The 13723-nt window shown below is 46.1% G+C and overlaps 1 protein-coding gene across 3 annotated transcripts in view; it reads left to right on the forward strand.

Annotated features, from left to right (window-relative positions):
- SFMBT2 (Scm like with four mbt domains 2) overlaps positions 1-9989 on the forward strand; it is a 105660-nt gene extending 95671 nt beyond the window's left edge. For all 3 annotated transcript variants that reach the window (XM_048300992.1, XM_048300991.1, XM_048300993.1), the window contains 3 exons: positions 1231-1479; positions 1665-1793; positions 3765-9989. In XM_048300992.1, the coding sequence (XP_048156949.1) occupies positions 1231-1479; positions 1665-1793; positions 3765-3905 (519 nt within the window). In that variant the 3' untranslated portion in view covers positions 3906-9989. The remainder of the gene's footprint in view (positions 1-1230; positions 1480-1664; positions 1794-3764) is intronic.
- Positions 9990-13723: the final 3734 nt, after the last annotated feature.

The raw sequence follows: 13723 nt of genomic DNA on the forward strand, positions 1-13723 counted from the left end.
CAGATACACAGAATTTGAGGGCTCAGTCTTTCCACTCTGCTGTGTGATGCAACAGGGTCTGAGCATCAGCAAAGATTCATCTCCAAATTAAACCTGGAATAGACTTAGTTCTGTGTGGGCTGTTTCTGGGGGCTTTTCCCATGGTAGCAATAACAAGGTTCATGTGTGGTTTCCCTTCCTCAGCTGAGTGCCAGTGATTGCTGCTTTGTGCAATGTGAAATAAAACTGGTTTACTTAAATTCCCTCTACTTCAACTAGAGTAAGGTATTTTATTCAGCTTTCCGTTGATTGCCTTCATCTTCATGGCTTGGTCCTCATTCAGGTGTAGTTCTGCTTCATTTCCTTAGATTATACCTGCTTCAAAGGAACTTAAACTTATGTTAAGCCTAAATCAACCATTAGCAAAGTTTTTCAACCTTTCAGCCAGTACAACTATCTTTGTCTAAATTGCTCTTTCACTCAGTACCTGAGCATACAGCTTTGGGTGCCTGCTCACACTTGGATCAGAGCTAAGCTGTCAAAGCTGTTTGGGCAACTCGTGTATATAAGGTTCAAAATGCACGGTTTCCATCAGCTGGTGTGTGCTTGCAAGCTCTGTGTGACAGAAGTAACAAGAATCTGGTGTAATACTTTAAATGGACCTTTGGGCTTCACCTCCAGCAGTTCAGTGTTGGGCTGAAAGCAGGGAAATCTGGGTGAAATCCTCTGTCCTGAGTTTTGCAGAATTGTCACTAGAAGAGTGCTATCTTGAACATGTAGATACTTACAAAAGGCACCAAAATTTCCCTTTTTTCAGGACCAATAACACCCAAACCAATTTGAAGCAATGTGAAGGTTTAAAGTCAAGCCTATTTCTGGTCTTACTTCATTTCAATCAACCTGAATTTCATTTTATCCTCGTAGTATTTTCCATTTCTCCTCCTGTGCATCTGCAGCGCCACAGGTTTTGAGATACCAGCCCAAGAGAGGAACATTTCATGCTGGATGAGTTATTGCTGTTGACCTTTAGCTAGGAGGAGAAAAAGGATTTTCTGCCACGTACTTTTTTTCTTCTGTGTTTTGTAACAAACCTAAATCGAGGGCTAATTCACTTAGCGCTGTAATGAAAACGAGGTAATTCAGTTAAAATAAATGTTACCCCGGACCAGCATGACCATGGGAATGCAGTTTGACCCCGTGCCTTTGGATTTGCTGCTGTATCCATCTCCTGGATGCTGTTTCTCTGTGCAGGAGAGCGAGGACGACGAGCCGGACGCGATGGAGGATGAGACGGGGAGCGAGGAAACGAGCTCGGAGCTGCGGGATGACCAGACGGACACATCCTCAGCCGAGGTGCCCTCCACCAGGCCCCGGCGAGCGGTCACCCTGCGGAGCAGCACCGAGCAGGACAGGCCTCCTCCCATGGAGAGAGCCCGCCGGAGCCGGAGACCCCAGCCCCACGCCTACAGCGAGGCAGAGAAGGGCACGCAAGCCAAGGAAGTGAGTGTGTCCCGTTTCATAGCAGAATTCCTCCTAAATTCACCTTCAGGGCCAAACCTCCCTGGCCTGAGGGGGGTATCCCTGCCCTGGTTCTCCACAGAAGGTAGTTTGCTTTGTGAAAACTTTCCTTCTTTTTTTTTTTTTTTTTTTTTTTTTTTTTTTTTTTTTTTTTTTTTTATTTGCAGGAAATTAAGCAAGAAGAGGAAGAGAAGCTTGTCCTGGACAGTAACCCACTGGAGTGGACTGTGACTGATGTCGTGAGGTTTATTAAACTCACTGACTGTGCACCCCTTGCCAAAATATTTCAGGAGCAGGTAGGAGTCCTTTTGTCACTTGTCCCTTTGTGTCTGTGGTGCCTGTTCGTGTAACAGCACATTCCACCTTGCTGGCTGGGCCTGGGGCTTTGGTAAAGAGATCATGACCAGACTTCAGATCCATCAGGCCAAGTTATAACACCAGTTTTGGCAAGGCATGTAAACCCTTAGGAATTTGAGTCAGAGCCTTGCCAGATCCTCAGAGAGTCCAGAAACTCAATAGCCTTGTGAAAAACCCTTGGGGAAAGCAGGTTTGGTCGTTTCATGCCAAGGTCCGTGGTGCCATACTGGTGTCCCATAGGTAGGAACCTCAGTGTAAAAACAGGTAATGGCTGCCTGGCACATACCAGGCTTTCTCCCAGGCCACATCCTGTTCTAAAATACTGGCCTGGGAAGCAGAAGAGTGCTGCTTGAAGCCAAAGCTGGCTGGCTGAGTTTTGCCATTAACACCTAGATGCCTCTAGTGTGTAGGTACCCCATTCCTAGCTATGTTCCTCTGAAGATCTGCCAGTCAGGCCTTGGATGACCTAAATTTAGGAGATGCCAATCTTCTCCCCGTTAAGGAGATAGGTTTGCAGGAGCAGAAGCCAATGTTCTTCATCTCAAGCCAGTGTGAGCACGTAAAATTTTTATGGAAAAAGCCATTCCTTGGCTAATGAGTAGCAGCCACTGCTGAGGGTAAAGGGCAGCACTAACGAGCCATAGTTAGGAAGAAGTAAGTGTGGTTAATTAGTCAGTGGTGTGGCCAACTGCTCATTGAACTATTACTGATTCTTCACCATGGATAACTCCAGCTGCTGTGGCTGGGAGAAGGTGGAGGGTGAGTTTGGAGCGAGTGCAACTCTCCAGAGCAGGATGCTGCAGTTGCTGTGTCACAGCGAGCTCCAGCCGTTTGTTAACCAGCCTGGAACAACGCCAGGGCGTGGAGGCCAACCCTGTCTCTCCTTTGCCAGAGAGTTTTATAGGGACTTGAATCAAACACAGATGGCTGGAGCTTTTCCTTGTGAAGCTCTGGTGCAATGGGCCATGCCATCAGCCTTCAGTGGAGGATGAACCTGAGCTGCAGACAGTCCTGATCAAAACAGCACTTCAAGTGTCTAAATCCTCCTTGTGTTCAGTGCTGCCTAATCAGGGCTGTCCTGAGGAGTTTATGTTGGCTGTGAGTTGCTGTGCACAGGCTCTGATCTTCCCTAAGGGGTAAAAAGCAGTTTTGTGGCCTGATCATCATCTCAGTCCATTAAAGAATTAAGAGAACTCAATCTCTTTATTAAGAAGAGGATCATAAAGCCAACAGTAGTCCCCAGTAAAATTGCTCATCTGGGGTACTGGTTCATGGAGTTATGCCTGAGGGAAGGAGATGACCTGCAGAGGTCCTTTCCAGCTTACACTATTCTGGGACTGTGGGGCATTAGAGATTGCAAGGGCTCTGGGCAGTCGGGGCTCCTCTTTCTTGGTCATTCAGCAGGGGAACAGGGCAGGTCCTGGGTGGACCTGGGGACAGGGCATGGAGCAAGGCAGACACAAACCTGTGCTGAGCAAATTGTGGGCCAGAGGAGGTGGGGAAAGGGTCTGACTTGACAGTGGGACCAGCATCAGTTTCTCCATTCAGCTCCCTCCTCTGTCTCTGCAGCCTGCCCCTTGTTTCAGTTCCTCAGGCATGAAATGGGACTGACCAAATGTCTGTGGACTCTGCAGAGGTTCTTTAGGTGATCCCTCATTTCAACAGCTGTGAGGCTTTTCCCAGACTGGGGGTTAAGGTGAGAACCTATGAAGAGACCCAAGACAACTTCTGAAAAAAACATGTGTCTCAGGGAAGGGAGATGGGCAGCGTCAGAGCGGGACAAAAAAGCCGAGGACAAAAGGACTGAATTTTTAGGGCAAACTTCCCTTCTTGTTCCTCCAAACTCACTTACACATTCTGCCCTCCAGGGTCCACAGACAAATCCATTTTCCCTGTGTTTCTTTCCCCAGGACATCGATGGCCAGGCCCTCCTGTTGTTGACGCTGCCCACGGTGCAGGAGTGCATGGAGCTGAAGCTGGGTCCAGCCATCAAACTGTGCCACCAGATCGAGCGAGTAAAAGTTGCTTTCTATGCACAGTATGCCAACTGACTGCAGTTCTCTGTTCCTTCCTGTCCTCCTCCTTGTTCCCTGTCTTTTTTTAACATCTCAGCTTGTTCAAGAGATTTTCTTCCCCCATATCCTTTTTCTTTTCTGAGAGCAAGTGGAATTGGAAGCACTGGGAATTAACCCATAGCGGGGAAGAAAAACACAAAAGAAAACTAGCAACAAATGGAACTAATTTTTCTGTACTTGTAAAGCACATGGAAGGACTGCTGGCATCTCTTCTCCTGAGCCTCTCCAACCCATTGCCCAGTGGTGCAAGGCCAGCACGGATCAGGTGGTTTGTCACCAAACCAAACCTACCAGTGGCAGACACATTCCCTAGGAGAAGGGTCAGACGTTCCCAGATGGTGATGCTTTGTCTAGGACAATTTCTGGACATGAACATTTCTTTTAGATAACTCTGACACTCTTCTTTCATATTGAAATGTAAGTGATCATTTGTAGCATTACCTGGGGTTTAACTGCAAATTTGATCTTGGTGATCAATGGGCTTTTTTTTTTTTCTTTTCTTTTCTTCCACCTCTCTTGTTTTACAAAAGGAAAAAGTGTTACACCAGGCTACGCTGGTAATTCCTGAGTCAGTTTTGAAAGGGGACTCAACCCATGGTCTCTCTGATATCAAAGTTGCAGTGAACTGACAGGGGTGACACAGGACCTGGTGGGGCAGCAGAACATCCTGAGCCACGCTGGCTCTGCACAATCAGCTGAGTATCTCTGTGATGGGATCTGTACAACGCTGCATTCTTGTACAGGAACATGAAGGCTTTCAACCTGACTTTTAGCCATATGGTGACAGCAGACTGGGATCAGGGACTCCTGCTTACCCCTGTGCTCAGAAGAACCTACTGACCAACACCAGGCTGCACCTGCTGCGTTCTCCTTCTTTGGTTTCCTTCTTAAATTCTTTGGAGAAGAGAGGCAACCTTGAGAAATAAATACTCTGGAATAGATCTAAATCTTGCCCATCGAGTGTGTTAGGCAAGAAGCATTGACTCTCTTTGCTATGCATCACTTGGGAATTCCTAGCTGGTCTTTCAGTGAGTTTCCTGATTTGCCACTGAGGAATGGGATGGGTGCAACTGCTGCAGGCTGGACCAGATGCTGAGACATTCATCAGAAATGTTCTTACATGGGAGATGGACAGGACTGGATCTGTTCTCAGCTGTTGTTTTGTACTGAAGATCTTGTTCAAGTTTTAATCCGTTCAAGGGAGTATTAGTTGCCTCTGCATCAAATGGTGGGGTTTTGTTCTTCAGAAGTCCAGGAACATGGTTCTGTAGCGGGGCAGATACTAAAAAAACCTGGGTTTTAGACTGGATTTCCTACTGACAGTAGCAGTGAAATGGGTCACTGCAACTGTTTGAGAACTACTTTGGATCCCTCTCAGGGTCCCCTAAAAATGTTGCTCCTTGTTTCACCTCTGAAAGACAGAAGGATTGCACCCAGCAAAGTGAGAGCACAGCTGAGAAAATCAGGGAGGCTGCTTCTCCCATCTCCTCCTTGCTTCAGCCCAGTCCTGGTGTTACAGCTGTCAGCAGGAGACAGCTCTTGGGAGGATTCTGTCAGGAGAACTGGCGCATGAGGACATTCCAAGGAAGGGAAGCAGAAAGGCTGTTTGCTGAACAGCGTTCCAGCACCAATCCTTTACTCGTCACATCCAGCTTCTTTTGCTGCTCTGATGGTCTTGGAGTTTCTGGCCTCTGGGATTTGTCAGAGACATTTAATGCCTTCTGGGACACACTGCAAAAATGTCATTTTTTGTCTCCATCAGCCTTGTAACTGTAGATATTCCTATGGCAGCTAATTCCTCGTGGAGGCACAATCGGGGAGCAGACACACACAGACTCTGAGAGCAGCCAGCTCTAGTCCTGGCCAAGCAGGGAATGGGTGAAGCATAGAGCCAAGAACATGGGAATCTTTACTGATTGTTCAGGGAAGTTTAATCATATTGAAAACTCGAACTATTAAACAACAACAAAAAAGTTCTAATTTTACCTTGAGCTGGCTCTTTTATTTCCACAGGTTTCTCTCTCCTCACCATTTGTCTTTCACTTTACTGTTCAGCAGTGTTGCCTCATTTATCACTCTCTGTCCTTTCAGAGAAGTTGATAAGCTAAATCTTTATGCTAAAATTACCTTGGGTGGTAAATGCTTTACTGTTTATTTTTAGTCTGCAGGTTGGAAAGAGATATGGGATTGGGGTACTGTTGTCTGTTGCATTGATTGCTTTCCAGAAAAGCTGGAGCTGAACTTCTTTGGCCGTTTCTTACACAAGTGGAGAATGGTTGGTGTGTGGTTTAACTGGACAATGTGCTCAGATTGAGCAGAGATCAGAAGGAACTAATCACTCTTGCCTGGACTTCATTTAAATTCTGGAACATCAGTAAAGCTTTGGAGTAATGTATTTCAAAGGAGATGATGGAAATCCTATCTTGCTAGGGTAAAATGCCACTTTACTTGGCAAAGTAGAAGTATAAACCACTGTAAGTTTGGGGGTGTTTTTGGTCCAGACCTGATTGATTGTAAGTTAAATTCAGAGCTGCTGCTGCTTCACAGATACACGAATGACAGTGGTGAAGCCACATCTTCTCGCCTCCCTGTCCTGAATTTGGCACCTAGGCCTGAAGTTTATTGTGTTACCAGCTGCAAAAGGCCACTGCTGTGAAGTGCTGAACTCATGGTTATCCAAGGCCGTTGCCAAGGGCTGGGGAGCAGCCCTGCTGTTGGATGCTGACCTTCAGCATACTGACACAGAAGGCTTTGCAGGTGTTACTGGACTCTCTTTGGGCATAGGACCAAAGATAGGCATTTTTGGAACAAAAAGAGGGGGCTGAAGAGTGTGTGGTGCCTGCCCATCGTCATCTGCACTGGCTTCTTTGGAGCTTGCGCTCATCAGGCTGAACAGGTCCATGGGCAGGTCCCTGCTCCTTTCACAACCTTTGCCTTGAGATTATCAGCCAATTCCCACTTTGCAGGCCCAAAGCATCCATCTCTGAATTGAATGAAATCAATAACTTAAGGAATGTCCATGATTCCCTGGCTGGTTGTCCTGCCTTCCTCCTGCTGTCATGGATGCTCTTCAAGAAAAGTGGTCTTTGGTTTCAGGGCTTCTCTTCCTTTTTCAGTTCACAAACACAGCTCCCATCCAGACTCTCATTTTTTAACTCAGTGCCAGGATGACCAAGCCCTGGCTTTTCCTACCTCTCAGAGGCATGAAGTCCCCTCAGCTCTGAGAGGGATTTCAGGGTCTCCAGCTCTTTTGTGTTACCTATATTCCGTAATCCTTGATAGTTTGGTCCTGCAGGGTGCAGAAACTGCCTAAAAATGCTGTGTGCCCTCAGGAAACACCAAAATCCAAGCACACCCTGTCCTTAGTGAAGTATCCAGTAGGTACATGTCCTAGCTGAGATGGCCTGACCCACACTGCCAGAGGTATTTGGATACTTGCTGAGATGTACACAGTTTGTAAGTGGGACACCTAAACTCCTTTATTTTACTCTGGGCAAACAGCTAATTTGCCTTAACCTGGAAAGTCGCCATTCCTTGGCTTTGACCTTCGGCCTTTTGCAGTCCCAGTTGTGTGGTGTCCCTGTCTCAGCCCTCTGAAGGCAAACCAGGCAATGCTGGGCTGCCATCATCAGCATTCAGTCACCTTAAAGCCTGCCTTGGTCTTGTCAGGGCACAGAATGGAATTTGGCAGAGCTGCTGTGCTGTGTCCGTGTTTCAGACGCTCCGTACAATCAGGGCACTTCAGATACTTTCTGCTTTCCTGGTGCAGTGCATCTGGAAAATGATGAACTCAGAGTGTTCCTCTCATTTCCAAATTCAAGTGCCAAAAGAGAAGAACATGCTGCGACTGAACTCCATTAAAACCAGCTTTATTGCACGTGGATAAGTACGGTCCCAAGGGCTCCATTTTGGTGCTAAGATAATGTCACGCTGTATTTTCCATCGCTTGGGATTGCAAAGCTGATTCCTTATTCCAGGAAATACTTTCTGTAATCTGCAACATCTTGAACATTAGGATTTTTTTTTTCTTGTGACTGTACACTTTCTAACTTTGATACACTCAACAAATACCCCTTCACCCACAATCCTGTGAGTTTTGGAGATGTTTTATACAGTATATTCATGTAAAAATTCTTTCAAAATGTGGATGCATGTATATTTTCCTCTCAGTAATATTCTTCATCGCATCAGCTGACCCAGAACTAAAGGAATCTGTTACTTAGGATTTGATCCAGAAATAACTGAGGTTAGCATTAGGGCCCTCACCGATGTGTGGGCTGTGGGACCAAATCTTCACCAATTTCTCTCACTTAGAAGTCAAAAAGTCTGTGCTTAATTAACAGAAAATTTAAATGCCTCCTTCTCCTAGAAGGCAGAAATGCAGCTGCAATCTGCCAGGCATCACAAGAGAGGGCTCATGTCCTTAGGTGCTCATGAACTCCCAGTAAAGGAGCAGAGGCCTTTAATGGTCTCATTTATTCTTTGGTACAATACTCCAGCAAGAAGTGTAGATGGTGTTAATGGCTGCATGTAGAATATGAGCCAGTCATCAAAGATGAGAATTTTATAGCCCAGCAGTCCTTTAAATGTCAGCTGTCCTGCAGGAGAAGAGTGGTTTTGCAGGGGTTTGGTGCTGTGCACAGGAATTCTCTCGCAGATGTGAACTGCACAAACCTGGGTCATAGTTACAAATACTTGTGGCCTTTTTTTGGGTTTTTTTTGTCTATTGTGTTAATTTTTACAGTGAAAAAGGTAAGTCTTGATGACTGCCAGGGATGTGGGAGAGGGGAGAGGGGGCTTCAGGAAGGAAAGAAGCTGGAGTTCTGGGTTTGAGGTGTCTTTGTGGAGAGGGACCTCTCACAACAGAAGCACAGCTGGGGTCTGTGAGCATCATTCCTGAAAGCTTTTCTTTTCACAGCAGAGATGGTTTTTGAGTCCCAGCAGGGGCCAGGTGAGAGGAGGGAAGGAAGCTGGCAATAGACTCAGTTCTTCAATGCTGAAAGGTTCTAATTGTGTTTTCCCTGTGGAGGTACAGAAATTTGGCTCAGATGTCTCTAGGCTCCTTGGCTGGATAGAAGGGAAAATCAGTCTGTCTTGTACCTAATTCCTGTGTGTCTTGTGGGGTTAGGGGGCTGAAGACTGTTGTCTTGCACCTTCCAGACCTCCATAGGAAATACCAGGCTAAAACTTGAGCTGTCTCCCACAGGAAAAGGCGACATTGCCCTGAGTTCAGGTTGTGGATCAGTGTTCTGGTGTGAGAGGATGAAAATGCTCATTGCCAGGGCACCCCACCTGCTTCTTGTGGCTCCAGCCTCACTGGAGATGATGGACATATAAATGTCCATAATTTATACATTGTACATGTGTGCATTCCATTTCCCAGTCCCTCTTCTGCCAGACCTGGTCAGGGTGTGCCAACACATGCAGTTACTCCAGCAGCCTTTGCCTTCAGGGACCTGCTTGCTGGAAGACTCCTTGGGAATGGTACCATGACACTTCCACATGCACAGGCAGGGGTGTCCTGTGTGGACCAAGAGAGGTGAAAGTCTCAAATGCAGCCTTGGAGGGGAGTTGAGTCTTTTCATGTGCCTTGTGTAGGACAAGGCAAGCGCTTAAACCCTCCTGTCTCTCACGGAACAGCAGGAATTTGCTCCACAACCAGCAGTTATGCTCCATTCGTGGTGGTGCACGTTGGAAAACTTCAAATTGTTTTGCATTCCAGTTTGTACTGAAGGTTTTGACTCCAAGTTTGTGTACATAATCCCTTTGGTGTGTTGATACGTATGTGCGTGTATATATATGTATATATATGTGCGTGTATATGTATGTGTATATATATATACATATAAATCAATCAATGCTGGTGTTTTTACTTTTTAAAGTTCCCAGGGCGAAGGGCATGTTGTCAGTTTGCTGTAAGATTCTATTCTGTATATATGTTTTCATGTAAATAAGTGAAAATCTATATTCAGAGTTATATTTTAATTTTTATTCAGAATGAAATCCCTTTTTACTTGAAACAGTTGTAAGCCACGTTGTTAATAAAGTAACAATAAGTCATTTATCTCTCCAGGGTGGTTTTTTTTGCTTGACAGGGCTGTGTTTTGATGTATCTGTGTGTCCAAGCTGCCTGGATCAGTTTCGCCTTCACTGAGCCCCCAAACTTCAGAGGTACAGCACAGCCTCCCTGATGCCCTTCATAGATGCCAAAAGTTTGGATTTATGTGTCTGGAAGTTCTTCCCAGAAGCAGGATGTGAAACAAGGAAGATGGTGAGTGGTGAGGGGAGGCAACAGAATCCAAGGAGTTTTTAGGAAAGTGAAGGGAGGAGGGTGAAAGGAATGAAAATAATCCAGTGAGCAACAGGCAAAGGAGAATATAGTGACAGAGGAGTCAGTGGTGGCAGGACAAGAGTTACAGCAGGGCCACAGCACATGGAGTAGGGAGGCAAAAAATAAAACTTCCCCACGTGCACAGCAGCCATTGGACATGGGGGAAGCTGTCCTGCAGTGGGGAAAAAGCTGTGGATTCATTCCAAAGGGTGGGCTTCGGACATACCCGCTTTGCCAGGCAAAACCTTGTGTTACGTGTCTCGTGTGATGTTTTCCCTGCAGTTACAGGCTGTGAAATGAGCTTAAATTCCAGCTTTGCAAGTCCTATCACCTTTCACACCTTTTTATGGCATCCTGAATCCTGCTGTGAGGGTCTCTGTGAGTTGGACTAGCTTGGCTACCACGCATTTGTCACTGGTCTCATCACTCATCCCCTCTGCCCCAGTGGAAGCAGGGTGGTGCACACCCCGACAGGACCCATTGATGTGTGCATGGGAGAGAGTGAGCACAGAGTCCACAGAATTGGCTAACAAGTGTTTGGATGACTCTTGGTTTTGTTTTTGCTCCATCACTCCTATTTAGATGCCTCTTGTGGATACAGTAAAAGAGGAGAAACAAAATTTCTCCCTCTGTGTTCCACCATTTCTCCAATTCATCAAGACCAGCTATTTTCTGTCAGGCAAAAACACAACCATGGGCAAGCAAGTGGGGCTAGGGTGACTTACAAAGGGATCAAGCCACTGCAAAGATTGTTATTTTACGATGTCAACAAGTCTTGGGGTGATAATCCTGTGGTCTGACTCCTTATGACACTGTCCTAAAGTCCAGGCTTTGGGAGGAGAAAAGTGTGGGTAGTCAGTGACGTGACCTGTCCAGACAGCCTTGAGAATAAAGCATCAGACCAATGGGTACTGCTGAGTGTTGACAAATGCCCTGCTGGACCACAGAAGAGCTCCCTGAAAGGTAGAGAATGGGAAGGATTTATCAAAGGAGATAATTCTGAGGTGAATCTGATGGCAGCATAAAACTGAAAGAGCAGAAGCTTGAATGGTTTATGATACTCTTCAGAATCCAGAGGTGAAAATAAATCCATGTATCTCCCCATAGCTCATTACATAGTCATTTAAAAGTAATGCCAAGTTGAGACACCAGTTTTTAAATTTCTGCCCCAGCTGAGGCAAGACATGCTCAGAGCTCTGCAAAGAGCTAATTTTTGGAGAATGGGAAGTGATTTTAGTAAAACGCTGGCAAGATACTCCCAACTGAGTTCCTTGAAATTAATGACCAACACATGAAATATGGTTGCCATATATCATTTCCTGAGGGGAAAAATACCAACCAGCCAGTCTTGCTTCTGATACCACAGGCCAAGATTTTGAAGACCACCTCCATTTTTAGTGTTTTTCATGTACAGTTAATTTGTGAAAGTCTTCCAGATACTTGATCTGATTTGTTGACACAATCAAGCAGTCATGTAGGTGGAAGTATGAACACCAACATGTCAACCATCCCATTAAAAAACACCTAGAAAACTAAAGTTAAATTTTCAGGTCTCTGAGGAAAGACCATCTTTCTTTCCTGCATACAGAATGAAAACAAGCAGGTAGTTATATTTCACTCCCACGGTTTGTAGACAGACTTTCAAGGCAAATAATTATTGTTTTTAATAACCATGTTGTTACTGTTACTGCTGCTGTTGATAGCAGTTTTACTGCTTTTTTAATTTCGAGATTCATGCCTTTCTGTGAAATTGAATGATTCTCCAAGTCCCTCTACTGCTACAATATTTTCTTAAGACTGATAGACCTCTTGCTGTAGTGTCTGTACTCAATTACTGTAAGTTGGTTTTATAACTACATCTCAGCCGAAGTTGCAATTATGCTGTCTTCTCTAATAAGTCATAAAACCAGAGAAAAAATAGTGCTGCAGGACACCTGGAGGTGTCAGGCTGACCGTTTCCCCTCTGCAAGGCAGGACCAATTAGACAAATCTTACTCCTATTTGGCATTTGTTTAACCTGACCTTCAGAGGGGTGTCAAAATAAGACCTCCAGCAACAAGCCTTTCCCCAGCACTTCCACAGCATGTTAAAAAAAATGTAAGTGATGGCATTTGGATGATGAAGTGTAATATTCCCAGGCAAAAGCATGGAGCTGATGTTGCCATGGAATGGCCGCTTCATTTTAAAAAGCTTTGTCTGACTGGTGATTAAATGTAGCAATTAATAAAAGTAAAAGCAGAAAATTCATGGTTAAGATGGATTAGATTTCAAGGAAGCAACTGTGGTTATCATTTCCATCCTAAGGAGTGGGTAGGCAGAGCTCATGATGGAGGTGACCGCCCAGGAAGAGCAGATGAGCTGGGAAGGGTCTGGAGCCCCAGGAGCGGCTGAGGGAGCTGGGAAAGGGGCTCAGCCTGGAGCAAAGGAGGCTCCGGGGGGACCTTGTGGCTCTGCACAAGTCCCTGACAGGAGGGGGCAGCTGGGGGGGTCGGGCTCTGCTCCCAGGGAACAGGGACAGGAGGAGAGGAAAAGGAAGGGAAAGGAGGGAAGGAAGGAAAGGAAGGGAGGAAAAGAGGAAGGGAGGGAGGAAAGGAAGGGAGGGAGGAAGGAAGGAAGGAATTCGGAAGGAAGGAATTCGGAAGGAATTCGGAAGGAAGGAAGGAAGAAGGAAGGAAGGAAGAAGGAAGGAAGGAAGAAGGAAGGAAGGAAGAAGGAAGGAAGGAAGGAAGGAAGGAAGGAAGGAAGGAAGGAAGGAAGGAAGGAAAGCAAGTCCAAACCCAACACCCACTCTGTCTGTATCAGCTGGACATGCAGAAGGAACAGTCTGTGTCCCTAAATCTCCCTCCCAGCCATGCAGAGCACCTGGGAGATATTCCCTGCCGAGGCCATCAGCAGCCTCCCATGATGATGCCCAGCAAAAAGCAAGGACCTGTTCAGGGGAAGAAAGTGTTGTTATCACTTTCATGGACTTGTCACGGAGACCTGGGGACCTTGCAGGAATCGGGGACCGTGTTCCCACTGGTTTAAGGTGAGATCACACGTCTCCAGGGAAGAGTGTGCTGGGGGAAATCACCACATCAAAATGCAAACATTCCTCTGAAATTCACTCTTGTTCGTAGCTGGAAGGACTTCAAACATCCAAACTGTGAAACTTCAGGTTTGCACAGGAACACTGCGAGCTCTGCTGAGCTCCTGGATATATGATTTGACCTTATTTGCTTTTTACCAGTGCAGTTTTCTCTTCAGAGCCTCCACAGCAGGACTTTCCCTGGCCAAGGAGGGATTGAGCACAGCGGGTCCCCAACCACAACCACTCAGTGCCTGCTCCTGAATTCCAGGCTTTTACACCTTGTTTTTGTGCTCTGTCAGGAAGATATTAGAGAGAAGCGCAAAAGGAGAGAAAACAGGAATCTGGACACCATCTGAGGACTTCTCTGCCTCAAGGACCTACATTAGCCGGGAT

This window comes from Corvus hawaiiensis, chromosome 4, assembly GCF_020740725.1.
Source record: "Corvus hawaiiensis isolate bCorHaw1 chromosome 4, bCorHaw1.pri.cur, whole genome shotgun sequence".
NCBI lineage: Eukaryota > Metazoa > Chordata > Aves > Passeriformes > Corvidae > Corvus > Corvus hawaiiensis.